Genomic DNA, 17,531 nt, shown 5'->3' on the forward strand with positions numbered 1-17,531 from the left:
GCTGAATAGATACATAATCACAAGTATACACAATTTCCGGGAACATACTAAAGACCTGACCTACTAAAGACCTGATTGACCTGACCAACATAAAATTCTCCAAAAATCAATATTCTGAGTTTTTATATCAATGTTTTAAAAAATATTTGATACATTTTTAACATATATTCTCTATTATAGTGATTGATAGTTTAGATAAAATGTTTTTAGAAACATTTTTACCAAATATTTAGTCATATAAGGATTGGATACATGTTTTTTCAACTTAATAGATCCTCTCCTTGTTATACAAACACATAAGTTTGTGTTTATCTGTCAGAAATGTTTAATTACAAAGTATTACACCTGAATATTTATAAATTAACATTATATGTATTCAATATTTTTATAAAATGATAACGATTACAAATGGTCAGGACATTTCATAATTGGCCAGGTCATTAAATTATCATGAAATGAATGGATAAAGACTAAATATTTGGTAAAATGTTTCTAAAAACATTTTATCTAAACTATCAATCACTATAATAGAGAATATATGTTAAAAATGTATCAAATATTTTTAAAAAGATAACAATTATGAATGATTATCATTTGGTCAGGTCATTTCAAATTTGGTCACTGGTCATTAAATTTTCATGAAATGAATGCATAAATGACTAAATATTTGGTATAAATGTTTTTATCTAAACTATCAATCATTATAATAGAGAACAAATTTGAAAAATGTATCAAATATTTTTAAAAAGATAATAATTATGAATGATTATCATTTGGTCAGGTCATTTCAAATTTGGTCAGGTCATTAAATTATCATGAAATGAATTGATAAATGACTAAATATTTGATAAAAAGTTTCTAAAAACATTTTATCTAAACTATCAATCACTATAATAGAGAATATATGTTAAAAATGTATCAAATATTTTTAAAAAGATAACAATTATGAATGATTATCATTTGGTCAGGTCATTTCAAATTTGGTCACTGGTCATTAAATTTTCATGAAATGAATGCATAAATGACTAAATATTTGGTATAAATGTTTATATCTAAACTATCAATCATTATAATAGAGAACAAATTTGAAAAATGTATCAAATATTTTTAAAAAGATAATAATTATGAATGATTATCATTTGGTCAGGTCATTTCAAATTTGGTCAGGTCATTAAATTTTCATGAAATGAATTGATAAATGACAATAAATTTGGTAAAAATGATTGAATAAACCTTTATTCAATTGAATTACACCTTATGATTAAGAAAATATCATGAAAAAGTTGATATAAAAACTCAGAATATTAATTTTTGGAGAATTTTATGTTGGTCAGGTCAGTCAGGTCTTTAGTAGGTCAGGTCTTTAGTATGTTCCCAATTTCCGTCTTTGCTAGGACCCATTTTGTTTGGTCGCACTAAACAACGAAACATTAGAAGATGGATAGAAATGCACATCACATTTTTGCGACACTTTGCCTTTTTTAATTTACACTATTGTCAGTTTTTATTGATTAAGTTAAAACATGATTAATTTTAATGTATTTAATTTTTTTTAATAAAAGAGATATACGTACTGATTTACCTCGAATATCGGAAGTCGAAAGCAAGTGTCGTATAGTCGTCATACTAAGCATCCATTTCGTTAATTAGCCTACCCTTTCAATGTGCGGAGAATTCTATTTTAGCGAGTTTTAAATCATTTTGAATGTATTTAAATGTTTCTAAGATTAAGAAATAGCACCGTTATTAGTACCGGTATTATTGAATGAAACGGTATTTTACCGGTATTTTTGAAGTTACTATTCGGTATGGTATTGGTACCGAGTACCGGTATCCAACCCTAGTTAACTACCAGGTATCTGAGTATCATGTATCTACTTTGAGAATTCTTGATGTAATATATACTAAGGGTTACATCCAAGTAAGAAAATGTTTGACTTTACTATCTTTCTATTTGTGTCAAATAGCCAAAAGTTAGAGACAAAAGATGGAGATTTCCTTCTGGACTATTCCAAGAACTTGGTGGACAGCACAACTATGGGACTTCTGTTTAAGCTGGTGAGTAGGCAAATGGAATTCTTTGCCTATTCATATGTATACTATCATTTTTTTTTTAAAATTTCATCTAAATGTAATACTGTGGAATCTTTTTAATTTGTGTGTGTCAATGTTTTTGGGCAATCATAATATTACTGATTCATCAGGATGTAATTCCATGGGTTACTTACATATACAGAAGATTCAGTGAACTGATACGTTGACAAAGGTATCATTCAAGGGGATATAAGAGTGATCTTTGAAATTCAAGAATATTGGTTCTCCGTATACTGTGATGATTATACAAAACACTAAGACCTGTAATACTGTAATCGCTTTCATTGATTATGAAGTATGTAAGTACATAAAGAAAAAAAATTACATTGAGAATTTGTGTTTTTTTTTATGGTTTGCAGGCTAAAGAGAGAAAAGTAAAAGAAATGAGAGCGGCAATGTTTGCTGGTGAAAAGATTAACTTCACTGAAAATAGAGCTGTTTTACATGTGGCTCTTAGAAATAAATCTAACACTCCTACAATGGTGGATGGAAAAGATGTAAGTATATAAAGCCATCATTTTACAAAATGGAAAGTAAAGGAGAAGAGTATTTTTTAGAGTCTTAAGATTTTTGCAATAAAACTATAAAAACTATTATATAAATATTGCATGTAGTTGAGTGTAACATTGAAATTTTTCACCCCAAGTCAACTGATTGTTTTTCGAGGGTTGAAAATTTTCGGTGTTACACTCAACTACATGCAATATTTATTATATTATACTAACTGTTTTATACAAATACATATAACAGTGAACCTTGCGCGCATAAATTCTGCACAGTCACTATTTTTTGGAATATCGCCCGTCGTCAAGCAATGCGGACTGTTGCTACGCTGGAGGGCGTGGCTTCATCATTCAGCGGGTAATAGTGTTTTTTAACAAATGTTTCTCGATGAATCAGATTCAACTAATTTACATGAAAGTATAATATTGCGAAAGGTTTAAGGAAATTTGAAATGTAGAAAAACTTATTGATTGTTTGTTTACAGGTCATGCCTGATGTAAATGCAGTACTGACACACATGAGGGAATTCACTGATTCTGTCCAGAGAGGTAATTGGAAAGGTTACACTGGGAAATCCATCACTGATGTGGTCAATATCGGTATTGGAGGATCCGATCTGGCAAGTAACTGATAAAGATATCAAGGCAGACTTTCAGTAATATTATTAAAGTGTGGCAGACAAGCTAGCCTTGATTGCCAAAGGCAGATAGGTCAGTTTGTAGAGTACTGGCCTGTCTAGAGTTCAAGGGGCCTGGATTCATATCCTCATCAGGTTGGTCACATTTTCCCCTTCCTGTTATAAAAGAAAATTGTGTCAGAAAGGGAGATTTCAATTCATTTATTTGACAGCACCATCATACATTGGCATAAAGTCATGAATACAACAAAGTTTAACATAAATAAAATAAAATAAAAAAAAAAAATAAAATAAAAAAAAAAAATTATTCCAGTAAGCATATTAGTTATGTTGAAGTTTTTCTCTTCTAATATCAAAGCACTTTTTCAGAAAGTTACATACTCTTCTAGCAATTTTAATAATAATTTGAAGTAGAGAAAGAAATTTTAATACCCATACAAAATGTACCATATGTTGGTATAATTACATTTTTTTTAATTTGTATGACAGGGACCCCTAAGCATTAAAGCCATACAAGACAGACCCAAATGTCCATTTTGTCTCCAACATAGATGGCACACACATGGCTGAAACTCTGAAAAAGCTGAATCCTGAATCTACACTATTCATCATTGCTTCCAAGTTAAAAAAAAAATATCCATCGCAGTCTTCATATAAGGTTTTATTTAATACAGGATTGTTTATTTGCTATTACAATGTGTTGTTTTCCTCATTACTTCAAAATTTATCCATTTATGACTACATGGTTATGTATATGCTTGTGATAGGTTCTGCAAAGATATATACAAATTTGTGTCTCATTAGACACCAAGTATGACTTTGTACTTTATTTTATTTACAGACATTCACAACACAAGAAACGATCACCGATGCTCAGTCTGCCAAGGCCTGGTTATTGGAGGCAGCAAAACAGGTGAACATAGAGTACACACATAGTGGATTCCAGTCATTCCACATAATCTGATATTCCAGTCATTCCACATAATCCGATATTCCAGTCATTCTACATAATCTGATATTGGTTAAACTTGTTATTCTTGTAATATGATGTTGTTTTTACTTTGAATACATCCAAAAATGGGGAACAGCTGGTAAAATATGTTTTTATATATTTACATAATAGTGCCATTGCCAAGCACTTTGTTGCTCTGTCTACAAATGCAGTAAGTGGTTGCTCTTTGAATTTTGTTTGTGTTACATGTGTAATAGATTAGATACAGTGTACATACATATAATTTCAATAAAATACATATTAATCAAATTGAAAGAAAGTAAATATACACATACTGAAAACAGCTTCTGTTATATTACTGATGAAAAAAGGATATACCATATGTAACATGAAAATTGTTTAATTTGGGTTTATATACCAATGTTTTGCAGACAAAGGTGAAAGAATTTGGAATAGATGAAAAAAATATGTTTGGATTTTGGGATGTAAGTATTAACAGTTTACTTAATTTTTTCTCTCTTGATCTCTCTGAATTTATAAAGATAAATTCAAGTGAAGAAAATTGAGATACATGTTGTTAATATTATAAATGTGTTACAACTATATTAAACAGTGGGTAGGTGGTCGATATTCCCTCTGGTCAGCTATTGGACTGTCCATTGCACTCTACATTGGTAAGTCATATCTCACATTGATGTTAATTTTCTTTTTACAATAGAAATATACCTTCTGTGTCAATTTGTTCTTTACTTCACTACACTTAGGAATGGACAACTTTGAGGATTTGCAGGCTGGGGGCACTTCATGGACAATCATTTTGTCAGTGCTCCATTAGAATCAAATGTAAGCTCCTTCGTTATGTGTAAGTCAATTTTAAGTTCCAGGGTCTACATTACTGTGTAATGTGTGTTATCACATTATTACACTTTGATTTCTTCAGATTCCTGTGATCTTGGCACTGATCGGGGTTTGGTACAACAATTTCTTTGGAGCAAGAAACACAAACATTGCTACCATATGATCAAGTAGGCCAATAATATATTTTACTTGGATTTAATTGGAATGGAATACTTCTTAAGCTCACCAATACAAGATCAAGATGAGTTTATGCTATACCCTAAGCATCACCATCCCACGTCAAAGTTGTCAGAGCAGGTCCACTTCCTAAGTAACTAAATGTATATGACCTACCTGGGTCAAACCTGCATTGATGATGCATCTAGAGATACAAACTGCTTTTGTTGAGATGCTGCAAGTGAAATGTATTTTTAGTTGTATAATCGAAGGTCTATGTAATGATTAACAATTTGAATTTTCATGTAACTAATGGATCTTAATTACTGCACTGTTATTTGGTATGAGGCATTGCCTTACTTGTAGATAACATTAGTTAGAGTTTCAAGCTTTGAATTCTTTGATACATATCTTAATAATTGAATGAAAATAACTGTTTTAAAGATCTTTTGAATTGTACCTCTTTTAGCAAAGATATTGGGCTGAAAATTTGTAAGTGCTGTATACACACTGATAACTAAATGGCATCTCTTGCAGTATATGCACAGATTTGCAGCATACTTCCAGCAGGGGGATATGGAGAGTAATGGGAAATACATAACTAGGAGTGGACAGAAATGTAATTATAAAACAGGACCTATCATCTGGGGAGAGCCTGGAACAAATGGACAGCATGCATTTTACCAACTCATCCATCAAGGTCAGAGGTCAATCATTTAATTAGTAGGTCTTGCTTGTTTTTCTACATAAACATTAAAATTTTTAATTTGTTTCCAGTGAAGTTTTTGTAACACTGTTTTTTCTCTCTGCAGGAACAAGGTTAATTCCATGTGACTTTTTAATGCCTGTGAAAACCCAAAATCCAATTCAGAATGGACTACATCATGAGGTAAATATCTTCTCTTTTTTTCCATTCATGTCTGTAATTTTTAAAGGTTTTCAAAACTATTACTTAAAAAAAAGCTATTGAAGTAAATTTAATATTCTTTATTATGAAGGCAATCAGAGAAATTGTATCATATACTTGAGACAGAAGTATATCTGAAGTGTTGTACATGTATATACTTGAATTTTATTAAGAAAACTCCTGTGCTTCAGAACTTGACATCATCCATAATTATCACAACAGAACACATAAAGAACACCAAGAGAATGTGATTGAATAGGAAAACCTCAACTCTTTTTTTTTTTAATTTGAGTTTCCCCACATCCCAGATTTCATGGGATAAATTATTAAAATTCCAAAAATATAATTTCTTTAATTTGATTGATTGATATTCAATCATTTGATTGTAATGTAGGTTCACAATGAAAGCAAGTGGGGGCACTGTTGGTAGTTCAGTAATTAAGCTGGGCTATGACAAAAAATTTTAAGAGCTCTAATAATTGTTTAAAAAAAACATTACATAAATATGTTTATGAATATTAAATTCCAGACCATGAATTGATCTGAATATACAGTAAAACTCAATTATAAAGAGCTTGCTTAAAAGGAAATCTTGGTTATAATGAATTTGTTACAAATCCAGTAGAAGACTTTCACTATGTGCATTATACGGATATAAAGAATCTTGGTTATACCGAAAGTAAATTTGAGGTCCCAGTGACTTCCTTGCAACCGAGTTTTACTGTAAAACACTCTGCTTAACGGAATAATAGGCAAATTGAAAAACTGTGAACATTTAATGATCAAACTCACCTTTCTCTTAATACGTTCCAGATTTTGACAGCTAACTTCCTGGCTCAGACTGAGGCTCTGATGAAGGGGAAGATGGTGGATGAAGCTAGAGAGGAACTCGTGAAGTCGGGAATGTCACAGACTGACATTGATCATATTCTTCCTCACAAGGTCAGCAAATAAATAGGTCACCTCTTCAACTGAAGTACATGTGTTGTGAATCCTGTCTAATCCAACATGCACTGGGAGACAAATTTTGTGTTGGAATAGATTAGATTACCCAGTGTAAAGAAAAATGGGAATGAAAATGAATGTTGGAATTCACAGTGAAACGGATTGCACAGGTGTTGGATTAGACAGTTTTCACTGGATTAGACATCATGAAATCAACATGTTGAAAAAACTTTTCTACATGTATATAATGTATGGTCAATTTAAAACCTAAAACAATTTCTTTTCCAGGTCTTTGAGGGTAACAGACCAAGCAACTCCATTCTATTCCAAAAACTTACTCCATTCACACTAGGTCTTCTCATTGGTAAGTCACACGTATTTTACTAGTACTAAGTCAGGTGTATTTTAAACTAATAATTTTAGACATGAAATTATTTTAGAATTTGAATTCCAGAATGCTATGAAATTTTTTAAAGAACAAAGAACATGTACATGTATGATAAGGATCAAAATTAGCTCCTTAATCAAAACATGGCTTTGAAATTGGGATAGTTGGTAAAACTTAAAAATTAATTAATGCCTGGTTCAGAAACATTGTTCAGTTTAATTAAAAGCACTTACAAAAGCCACTAAAAGTTGAAAGTTTAGAATTATTGTCAATTTTTAATTTGCATTAATTTTCAAACTTCAGATACATTGCACTTTTGTAATCATAGAGTGCATGAGACTCAGAGGTTATGTCTGATTCATGCAAACAGATGTGTCTGACCCTAGGCCATAAAATGCATATTTTTTTCTACTTGAGTCTAGGCTTCAGAAGTTCTTTACATTCTGTGATTTTTGAGGCAAAGTACATACATATTTAAAAATTCATGAAAATCTAGAAATATTCAAATATTCGAAAAATTGGTGAAGTTTATTTTCCTGTGGCTTTTGGCATTTGATTTACAAATGGACATCACAGGGTTGTTTGATTTTTGAATTATTGTACATTCTTTCCAATGTCACCCAACGGGTTAAACTGTCTTTTACCAAATATACCTTGTTCTATGTATATTTTTCAATAATGTTTCATATTTTTTTCCCCTCTAGCAATGTATGAACACAAGATCTTCGTCCAGGGAACTATTTGGGATATCAACTCATATGATCAGTGGGGGTAAGTTATTAGTATTTTCATATTCTAAACACTATGTTGAAATGGATCTCAAAAAAGAAAAATCTGAAACCAAGCATGGAGTTGAAAATTTAATTTGAATGCTTTTATTTATATGCACCCATCATACTTTTGTGTATGTGTAGCAAATTTTTTTTCTGAAATAATAGTATACATTTTTTTTTTTGGTTATTGTAGTGTTGAATTAGGAAAACAGCTGGCAAAAGTAATTCAGCCTGAGTTGAGAGGAAAAGATACAGTTTCAAGTCATGATGGCTCCACAAATGGACTTATCAACTTCATCAAGGCACACATGTGATCATCAGACTTCAAAACTTTTAAACAAAGACATAATATACATGTAGCTCTTTTATTAGCATTATTTACAATTTTTAAATACCTTGATCTGAAATTTTCTGCCATTTGACAGAGGATGACAAATACACAGTGGGCTATCATTGGTGCTTAGCATAGAGACATACAGAAGTAATGAGTCATAGAATAAATTAAGGTTTAGTGTGCATTTAAAGTATTGATTTATCTATTGTTGGATTGTGATCACTTTGAATGGTTATTGAGAATGATTTTCAGAAGTATATGCTGTGTTGACAACCTATTGCTGAATTTTATTATGATGAATTTACTGCATGTACTTGTCAAAGTTTTTTTGAGCTTAGATTTAAAGAATTGACGTAATTGGACAAAAGTAATTTTGGGGGAGTTTATTGTTTCCTATTTCTTTCATATTAAAACTTTTCAAACCAAAATTGAAAAAAAATAATGTAAAATAACAATCAAAAAGCCAATTTCTTTCACATATACAAGAGAAGAAAATCAATCAAAGTTTAGATCTGATCATTTATATCCCTTACGCGATTTTGAAGCATAAAAAAACTAATTTCTTTTAATTATGTATTTTAGAAAGTCTTTTAGGATGTAGTAATATTTCCTTTTTTCAATTAAAGTTTTACTAATAAAAATTCTGAAACTTTTTTATGCAATTGCCTATTCTATTGCCACTTCAGGAATTTTAACTAAAATGCATGTACAGTATGATGATAAAGTGAAAAATATGTTATGATTAATTGAACAGTCTGTATATTGCTTCAACAATTACCAACTTATTGGTATCTCGATTGCTTTTGATTTGCATAGAACCATTCGCATACCAAATTTCATTGCAATTCATGCTGTCATAGCATTACCACAATTCCTATGCCTTGAGGAATGTATAACAAAACTCATAAGTTCATTTCACATTTATTAACTTGGAAACAGTAGTATTGCACCAATTATTATAGTCACACATTTTCAAATACAACAATTGTCAACATTCACTGTAAAGTCACTGTAAAGTCTACGGATAATGGACATAAATGGCCACATTGTCCCCAAATCTTATATGAGGTCTGGGGTTACGGCCGAAATACCAACACACAAAGGTGCATAACGGGCATGACGGAGGCCTTGTGTTGAGCACAAGTGCCGGTAAAGTCCCAATGCTTGACAACTAGCATGTGGACGGAAATGGCCTGGGACATATCTGTTTACCCTGTTTCCAGAAGATTGCTCCCTGGTTCGATAGTACTTACTGACACTGAGTACTCCAGACTGTGAGCCTTCCCTCCTTTTAAAAGAGGTGAAGGGGGCACCAAGTATGGCTTAAACTTGTAGAACCCCAACCATAAACTACATAAGGGGTAATACTTTCCCCACAAACAACAACTGCCCTCTGTCTTAGTTGACAGATGGGGGAAACACAGGCCAGAAATGTCCCGAAAACCCCCCTTAGGTCCCCCCAGACCCGCCATAAAACATTGATATAATGTTCCTCCATTTACCTATACCATAACATACTTAAATAATTGATTTGTATTATGAGAATGGATCTAATGTAGACCTCTATGGAAATTCCGTGGCTGTATTAGACAGAAATGATGATAGCCCCCCCTGGAGATTATGAAGATACAAATGGTTCCCCGTCTCTGAGAGGTGTGTCCCGTCATATCTGAATAATTCTACAGATTTTGCAGATATGTTATGGTGAGAAATGACGGATCCACCCAGGTCCAAAACAAATGATCTGATTTTTTCTGTTTATCTTTTTCCTTTTCTTATCGATTTTGCCTCCGCAGTTGAGTGGAGCCCCATGCCAGTATAGGCGGGGTAATATAGAAGACCATACCAATTTGGTATTGGGTAATAATGCATTGTAGCGTAGGAATGTGCACTGTATTTCTTCTATGAGTTTTTTACTAGTCAAACCTTCTGTTGTCAAGTCATTTGAACCTAGGTGAATAACTAAAAATTCAGGGGGGGGGGGGGTGACGTTTTTCAGCAATTTCAAGATGTGAGGGTCAAGTTGTTGCCAATGCAATCCCCTTATGGCATGCCATTTGATGCAGGCTGGTAGGTTAAGGTTCCTGCCACCCGGCTGCAAGCTCTCCGGCCCAATAAGGGATTGAGGATTCCACTATCCAAATGTTTTTCAGGACACCTGAAAAACTTTGCTTGGATTAGAAAAAGTTTTTTTTTTTTTTTTTTTTTTTTTTTTTTTTTTTTGACTTGTTATAAACTAATTACATTCTGACATAAGAGGAGTAAACTTGCGACTTCCACCTGCCTGAGGCTTTTATGACCTCATCTGACACCCCATGTAGGGCCATATCTGTTGCCCTCCCTATTCTGAAACTATGGGTACAGAAATGCCCCTGTTTACCTGTAGAGACAAGGGCTTTCTGAAGGACTGCGTTAAATTGATATCTTGTTAAAGGGTTGATGTGAATGAAAAGGGGGTCTAATGGTGATGTTGAGGGGCGAATATTCGAATAACTGCTGACAGCTCGAACTGGACACAAGACAGTATCCGACTCTTTGTAAATGATGAGTATTGTTTTATGGGCTTTTTGATCTGTCTTTGAGTGAGGGATAGTTACTTTGATGTGTGAGTGTGTGTTATGTACTGTTACATTTTGAAATTTTATACAGTGCGAGTACTTCGCTTTGTTTGTGCTGGTAAATTCCCCTACCCTGAGTAAGCCAAAGTAAGCAAGTGAAAATGCAGACGTGAATAACGTGGCTTCATATGGTGAGGAGCATATTGCGGGTAGAGATAAGATTAACTCTCTAAGCAGAGGGCGGGTGATTGGGCAGCGAGTATCCACTGCTCTACCTATTGTGCGTTTGAGACCTTCAAGTGCTTTGGCTATAAGAAATGACTTAGTGGTGTCCTGTAATCCTTTTAGCTTGTGGTAAAAGGAAAGTGCTCGTACATAGAGTTCGACTGTGTTTGCGGAGAGCCCTTGTATTGACAAATAAGCAATAAAGTTGAGGATTATGTCTGTAGGTATGGGCCAAATTTCTTTTAGGTTGTATGATTTGAGAAAGCCATGGAATTTTTTAAGGGCTGCATTATAAACCTGTTTGGAGTTTTGAGAGATAGATTTTTGAATTAATCGTTCTGATTCGGTGACCAGATGTTCCATATCTGGGGTGGAAATTGTGTGGGCCACTGTTCTGCGTCCGGTGCCAGCTGGTGGAATTTTGTCCACTGTGAACGAGAAATACAGTCTGCTATAGAGTTTTGTTTAGTTGGGATATGCTGTGCTTTTATTGTGATATTGTACTGTAGAGTAATAAGGACCAATTCTCGGACAATTTTCATTACTTTGTTAGATTTGGATGTGGAGTTGTTCAAAACCTGTACCACGGCCATGTTATCTATGTGGAATAATATACGCTTGTTTGCTAGAGACTCGTGCCAGATCAGAACTGCAACATATACTGGGAACAATTCCAAAAATGTCATATCTCGGATGATTTCAGATTGCACCCAATCTTGTGGCCATTTTGAGTAAGCCCAACTCCCAGAGAAAAAGATTCCGAACCCCCCATTTTGCCCCCCCCCCCCAGCGCTGTCAGTAAATAGCTGCAAGAAAGTATCTGATGTCCAGATGTTGTTTGATATTACAGTGACTCCATTGTAATTTTGTAGGAATTTCAACCAAACTAGCAAGTCGGCTTTCATTTCTAGAGTAACTCTTAACTTATGATGCGGCTTCCGGATGCCTATGGTTGCATCGATTAGCCTCCTGCAGAATGCTCTCCCAGGTGCCACTACTTTACATGCAAAATTAAGCAGGCCAATGAGGGATTGTAGGGATTGAAGGGTGATCTTTTTGCTAGACAAACAAGTTTGGATGGTATGTTTAAGATTGGCCAACTTGTCTTGTGGGAGTTTCATTACCATTTCTATTGTGTCTAGTTCTATACCCAGGAATATTAAATTTGTGGCAGGGGTTGTGGTTTTTTCCTGTGCTATTGGGACCCCCAACTCTTGGCAAATATTTTGAAATACAGATAGAGTGTTTGCACACTGTTGAGAATGTGATTTGCCTGCGAATAAGAAATCGTCAAGGTAGTGCAAGATATTTGGGTTACGTGAGATATTCTGGGTTATCCAGTGCAATGCAGTAGCAAATTTTTCCCAGACTGCACGACTGATAGAGGCACCAAATGGCATCATTTTATCAAAATAATATTCGTCACGAAATTTAAAACCTAGCAAATCAAAATCGGAGGGGGCGACAGGTATGAGTCTGAATGCTGACTTGATGTCTGATTTAGCTAACAATGTACCTTTTCCCATAAGGGCGATCATGCCTGCTGCATCATCAATGTGGGAGTAATGAACTGAACAAGCTGATTGATCTATGTAATAATTGATGGAGTCATTTTCTGGGTATGATAGGTGGTGGATAAGTCTGAAATCCCCATCTTTTTTAGGTACAAGTCCTAGAGGTGAAATCTGAAGTGTTGGGAAAGGGGGATGCTGAAAGGGGCCACCTATTCTTGTAAGACCTAATTCTTTGTTGATTTTTTGTTGAACAATTTCAGGGTGCTGATATGCACTTTTTAGATTCTTAGCTTCTCTGGGTCTTCTGGGGCCATTGTATTGTAATTGAAAACCAAATTGAAAACCATTTATCAAAAATTCTTTCTCTTTGTATGTTTCTAAAAATGTTTGCAGTGGAGTTATTTTGATTGGTGTGCTGCCCAATGTGTATACATTGGTGTTAGACGGGACTGGGTAATTAGTGGTTGGACTGTTGTTTTCTGCAGTTGATTGCTGGATGGGTCCCGCTGCACAACCTGCAAGAGTGTCTGAACCTACAATTTGGGGAGAATTGACATTTTTTACCACTGTTATAAATGTTGCAATAATGGGTAGTCATTTGTAAATTTGACCTGTTTTGCTGATTGTAAGGGAGCATACGAGATTTGGCTGTTGGCTCTGAATTGTATGTGACGTTAGAATTGGTGATATGAAGTAACCAAAGTTCACTATTGATTTGGCCCCATGATGAATGGGGGTCAGAAACCTTTCTTAATCTAAACTGTTCATCGTACCTGAACCAACCCGCAGACCTTGATGCAGCGAGACGAATGTCACGCATGTACTTTAGCAACTCTTGTGCCCTAGTGCGGTATTTCTCCAGTAGAACGCTGGAGAAAATGATAAAGGCAGACGTCCACTTGTCTATAGACAAGTATGTATTGGACTTTTGTTTGATTAAGCACATTTTCCCATCCCTAATTTGTAATTCCCCCTTTGAGTCCATCTCATTAGCCAATTCCCGGGCGGATTTTAACAGTAAGGCCAAATCAATGAATTTACCCTCCCATATTTTTTGTTTCAGTTTAGGTGGAATGTGACCACTTAATGGGTCAAAAGTAGTTTGAGTTTGAACTGGCTGATATTCATCTACTTCTAAAGGTGTAAATTCTAGAGTCTGAGGTGTTGCTTCCTCAAAAATAGTTGGTAGATTCATTATTGACTCACCGTTTGCGTTGTTGGATTCGTCTGTTGAGTTGGCGAAATCGGGTTGTGCAGCCACATTTACAATGGCTGCGGACGTTGATGTTTGGGAAGCGCCATCCGTTGTTCTCCTTTGATTCCTAGGCCTTGGTCGTCCCCTGGATGGTGACACTTGCTGGGTTTCAATCTGTCTTCTTGAGAGTGTCCGTCTTTTTGTTCTTACTGGAGGCATCTTGCCGATGATGGTAGATTTTTAGCTATACTTGGAACTAATAATGTGACTGCTTCAGTGGGAAATTGTGAAGAGGAAGTTGAGGAATTTGTTAAGTTGTACCACAGTTCACTTCCTGTGGGTGTGCTTAAACAAGTTGTACCTAAATGATTCTTCTTTCCATATGACTTACATGTAACTTCCGTCAATTAAGAGTGATTATTTGTATATTTCATAAAATAATCTTTATTAATTGAATTGTTTCAAAAAATTTCAGTAAGGTGGTCATTATTTTTTAATTCACCCAAATATCGTATAGGTACCTAGAATGTTGAAAATAACCTAGAAAAACTCAATATATACACCTTTTTTTCAAAGAAACAATTTTCTCTGAGTCCTAAAAATATTTTTCACTAGTATTTAGTGCTTCCTTCAGGCGAATATGTACAGATTTTACCTTTGCAAGTATTTAAAACATATATTTAACTTAAATATGATAAACACTAGTGCATTGTATTATACTCAAAAATATAAAGATGCACGTATAATGACATGTGCATTGACTTTGTGTTCCGTTTAAAATATTTTTCAAAACTCTTTAATTATAAAAATACCATTGTAATTTCCAGTTTTTTTTAACCTCATATCAATCATTAACATGTTATGCAATACTCTCTCTCTCTCCCTCTCTCTCTCTCTCTCTCTCTAAGTGCGAATACTTTATGCAACTGTTGCTTTAAGCTTCAATGCCAGTGGAAGTATCTTTCCCTCAATAAATGATTGCCTTTGCATGAAGCCCATAGCCATCTGAAGTGTCCAGAAGTTCTAATGAATGTTAGAAGCAACATCATGCAAGTTCTGAAACGACTAAAATTAAATTTCAATTTTCAGTACCACCATTAATCTGAAGATCCGTAAGTTTGTAGAATTGCCATTGAAATTTCTATAAAGGACATGTTAACTGTGTTTATTGCTTCGGATAAAGAAAAAGTTTTATTTTAAATAGAAATAAAGGAGAAAATATTCAGCGGATGTAAATGATATTATGTAAACTTTAAAAAATCGAGAATGTTTATCGTATTCCCTATTGTATATTTACATTCTTTCCTAGCATTTTTTTTCCCAGTTTATTGATTAGTTTTTCTCGAGATTTTTCCCAACTGATTAAATCATTTCTCTTTAAATGCGTAATGAAAACATATATGAATTTGTCAGTAGCATTAACTTATATACTTAGAAATCTCCTATGCACCCTGTACTACAGAAAAAAGCATTGATTGGTTGTGAGAAAGAAATCAATGTTATAGTTACCCAGTTTTTTCACATTAAGTGAATCAAAAGCAGCAAAAATGTTCAGCATTGGCATTCATTTTCTTCATATAAGGAAAGAAGCGATGCTTGGATACATCTACGTGTGTTATTAAGCCTGAATAAATAAGATTTCATGGATGAAATCTTTATTCTGACGTCACTGGAGTTATCTATAATTATAAGAACTCCAATCGTCCAAGAAGAAAGGGTCTTAAGTAAACATAGCACGGAAATCTACAATAAAATGTATTAAAGAGCTGCTGTTTTACTTACTGGCAATATAGTCATAAATGTTTCGGTATTTTTGATATTCCGAACATTATTTTGACTTGATTCTACTAATGATTGTTCTTTGCCTAGAGAATGCATTGTTATTAAACCCCAAAAAGAAAGCAAAAAGCTGTAAAAGACTGAGAATTACAATGTTTTGTTTTAACATCCTTTATGGGTAACATATAGCTTTCGTAAATAATCTCACTTTAGAATATATAGAATAGTTTTACTCTGTCTTTGGACGCAATATCAGAAAAGGTTAGATTTAAGTAAGTTTAGACACCTGTGATAATGTCTGTTTCAATACTGAAAATATTTTTTAGTGATCGTACACATAGAAAAGAAGCTTTGTGGGGAATATGTCGATAAACTTGTTTCTGGTATCCGCGTATCTTTTGAAATTAAATTTCACTTAAATAAACTGGTGCTACATCAGGCTTGGGGTGAATTACATTGTAAAGTAATGCATTATATTGCCATTACTTCTAGAATTTGGGCATTGAATTACCATTACCATTAATCTGTTGTTTTTTGTTTTTTTAATTGATGGATTACATTACCATTTCTTTCGTAAAGTAATGCATTATCATTTCCATTACTTTGTGAGTTTAATATGTAAAATTTATGCAACTATTTCATTCAAGAGTCAAAATTTCAATTTTTTCATAAAAACTATATGTGATGAATGTTGATTCAATTTTGATTATCAAATTCTTTGCCTCCCTCCCCCTACCAAGTTCAATAGGTTGGACAGTGTCTACATTTTGCTCTAAAAGTAGCATGGTAGCATGTCTTTCTTCATTTATTTTCGTTCAAGGGATTTGTCCCGGTCCGCTCCAACTAGACTTGCTCACTTAGTGATTCACCAACAGAGCCAAGAACAGAAAGGGATTAGTATGTTCAGCACTTCTCAAAACAATATATTGTTTATATTGTTAAACATAATCCTAGAGGCATTATGTTTTTTTGTTGAAACAATGTATCTTTAATTAGTATATCTCTCACTGGAATTAATTTTTAAAGCAATTTTAAACTCCACTGAATATTCTTTGAAAACAAGGCTTATTTAAAAAAATTAACTTTAAAAGTATGGGAATTTAAATGTGTAGTAGCTGTAACTAAGCCAGGCATCATAAAAGTGAAAATTTATTTGAATATATGTATATACACAAACTAAGTTTACTGCAATTACTTAATTTAGTTTTCTTTAGTAATTTTATATGTTAATCTCTTAATCTTAACAATGATTACCATCTCCATTTTGAATCCTTTATCAAATTTTAGTAAATGAGTGTTGTATACACAAAATAATGATTGTAATGCCAGCATTACACTAGAATTTTGAAAGTAATTCATTACCGTTACATCACTTACATGTAATGAATTTTTTAAGCATTACACACTCATTTACTAGGATTACTTTAATTTAAAGTAATACATTGCAATGCATTACCATTTCAATTTAGCATTACCCCCAGGCTGTGCTGCATATAAATCGCTTGATATTGACTCTCATTTCCTCCTCTTACTATTTAACAAACGATGCTTTTCTTTTTTAAAATTTTTCTTCAATAAGCCTGTACCAGCACTATTTATGAGTTGGGTTGAGTTTTTTTTTTTTTTTTTTTTTTTTTTTTTTTTTTTTTTTTTGGTTGCAGACTACGTTCCTGTAATGAAACATTCTGTTGGGTTCTTTAAGTTTGAGAGCA

General features: G+C 33.4%; 1 protein-coding gene and 1 pseudogene across 1 annotated transcript; one reads left to right on the forward strand and one right to left on the reverse strand.

Annotated features, from left to right (window-relative positions):
- Positions 1-1,929: 1,929 nt before the first annotated feature.
- Positions 1,930-8,562, forward strand: LOC133204651 (glucose-6-phosphate isomerase-like; annotated as a pseudogene).
- A 2,101-nt stretch (positions 8,563-10,663) lies between these two features.
- Positions 10,664-14,294, reverse strand: LOC133206429 (uncharacterized). Its single transcript, XM_061342411.1, has 2 exons — positions 14,052-14,294; positions 10,664-13,378 (listed from the first exon to the last, which is right to left on the reverse strand). Exons 1-2 carry the CDS (start codon positions 14,257-14,259, stop codon positions 11,661-11,663), a joined length of 1,926 nt encoding a protein of 641 aa, XP_061198395.1. The 5' UTR covers positions 14,260-14,294; the 3' UTR covers positions 10,664-11,660.
- Between the last annotated feature and the right edge of the window lie 3,237 nt (positions 14,295-17,531).

This window comes from Saccostrea echinata, unplaced genomic scaffold (assembly GCF_033153115.1).
Source record: "Saccostrea echinata isolate AGI-Se365-2 ecotype Australia unplaced genomic scaffold, CSIRO_AGI_Sech_v1 ptg000054l, whole genome shotgun sequence".
Classification (NCBI taxonomy): Eukaryota; Metazoa; Mollusca; class Bivalvia; order Ostreida; family Ostreidae; genus Saccostrea; species Saccostrea echinata.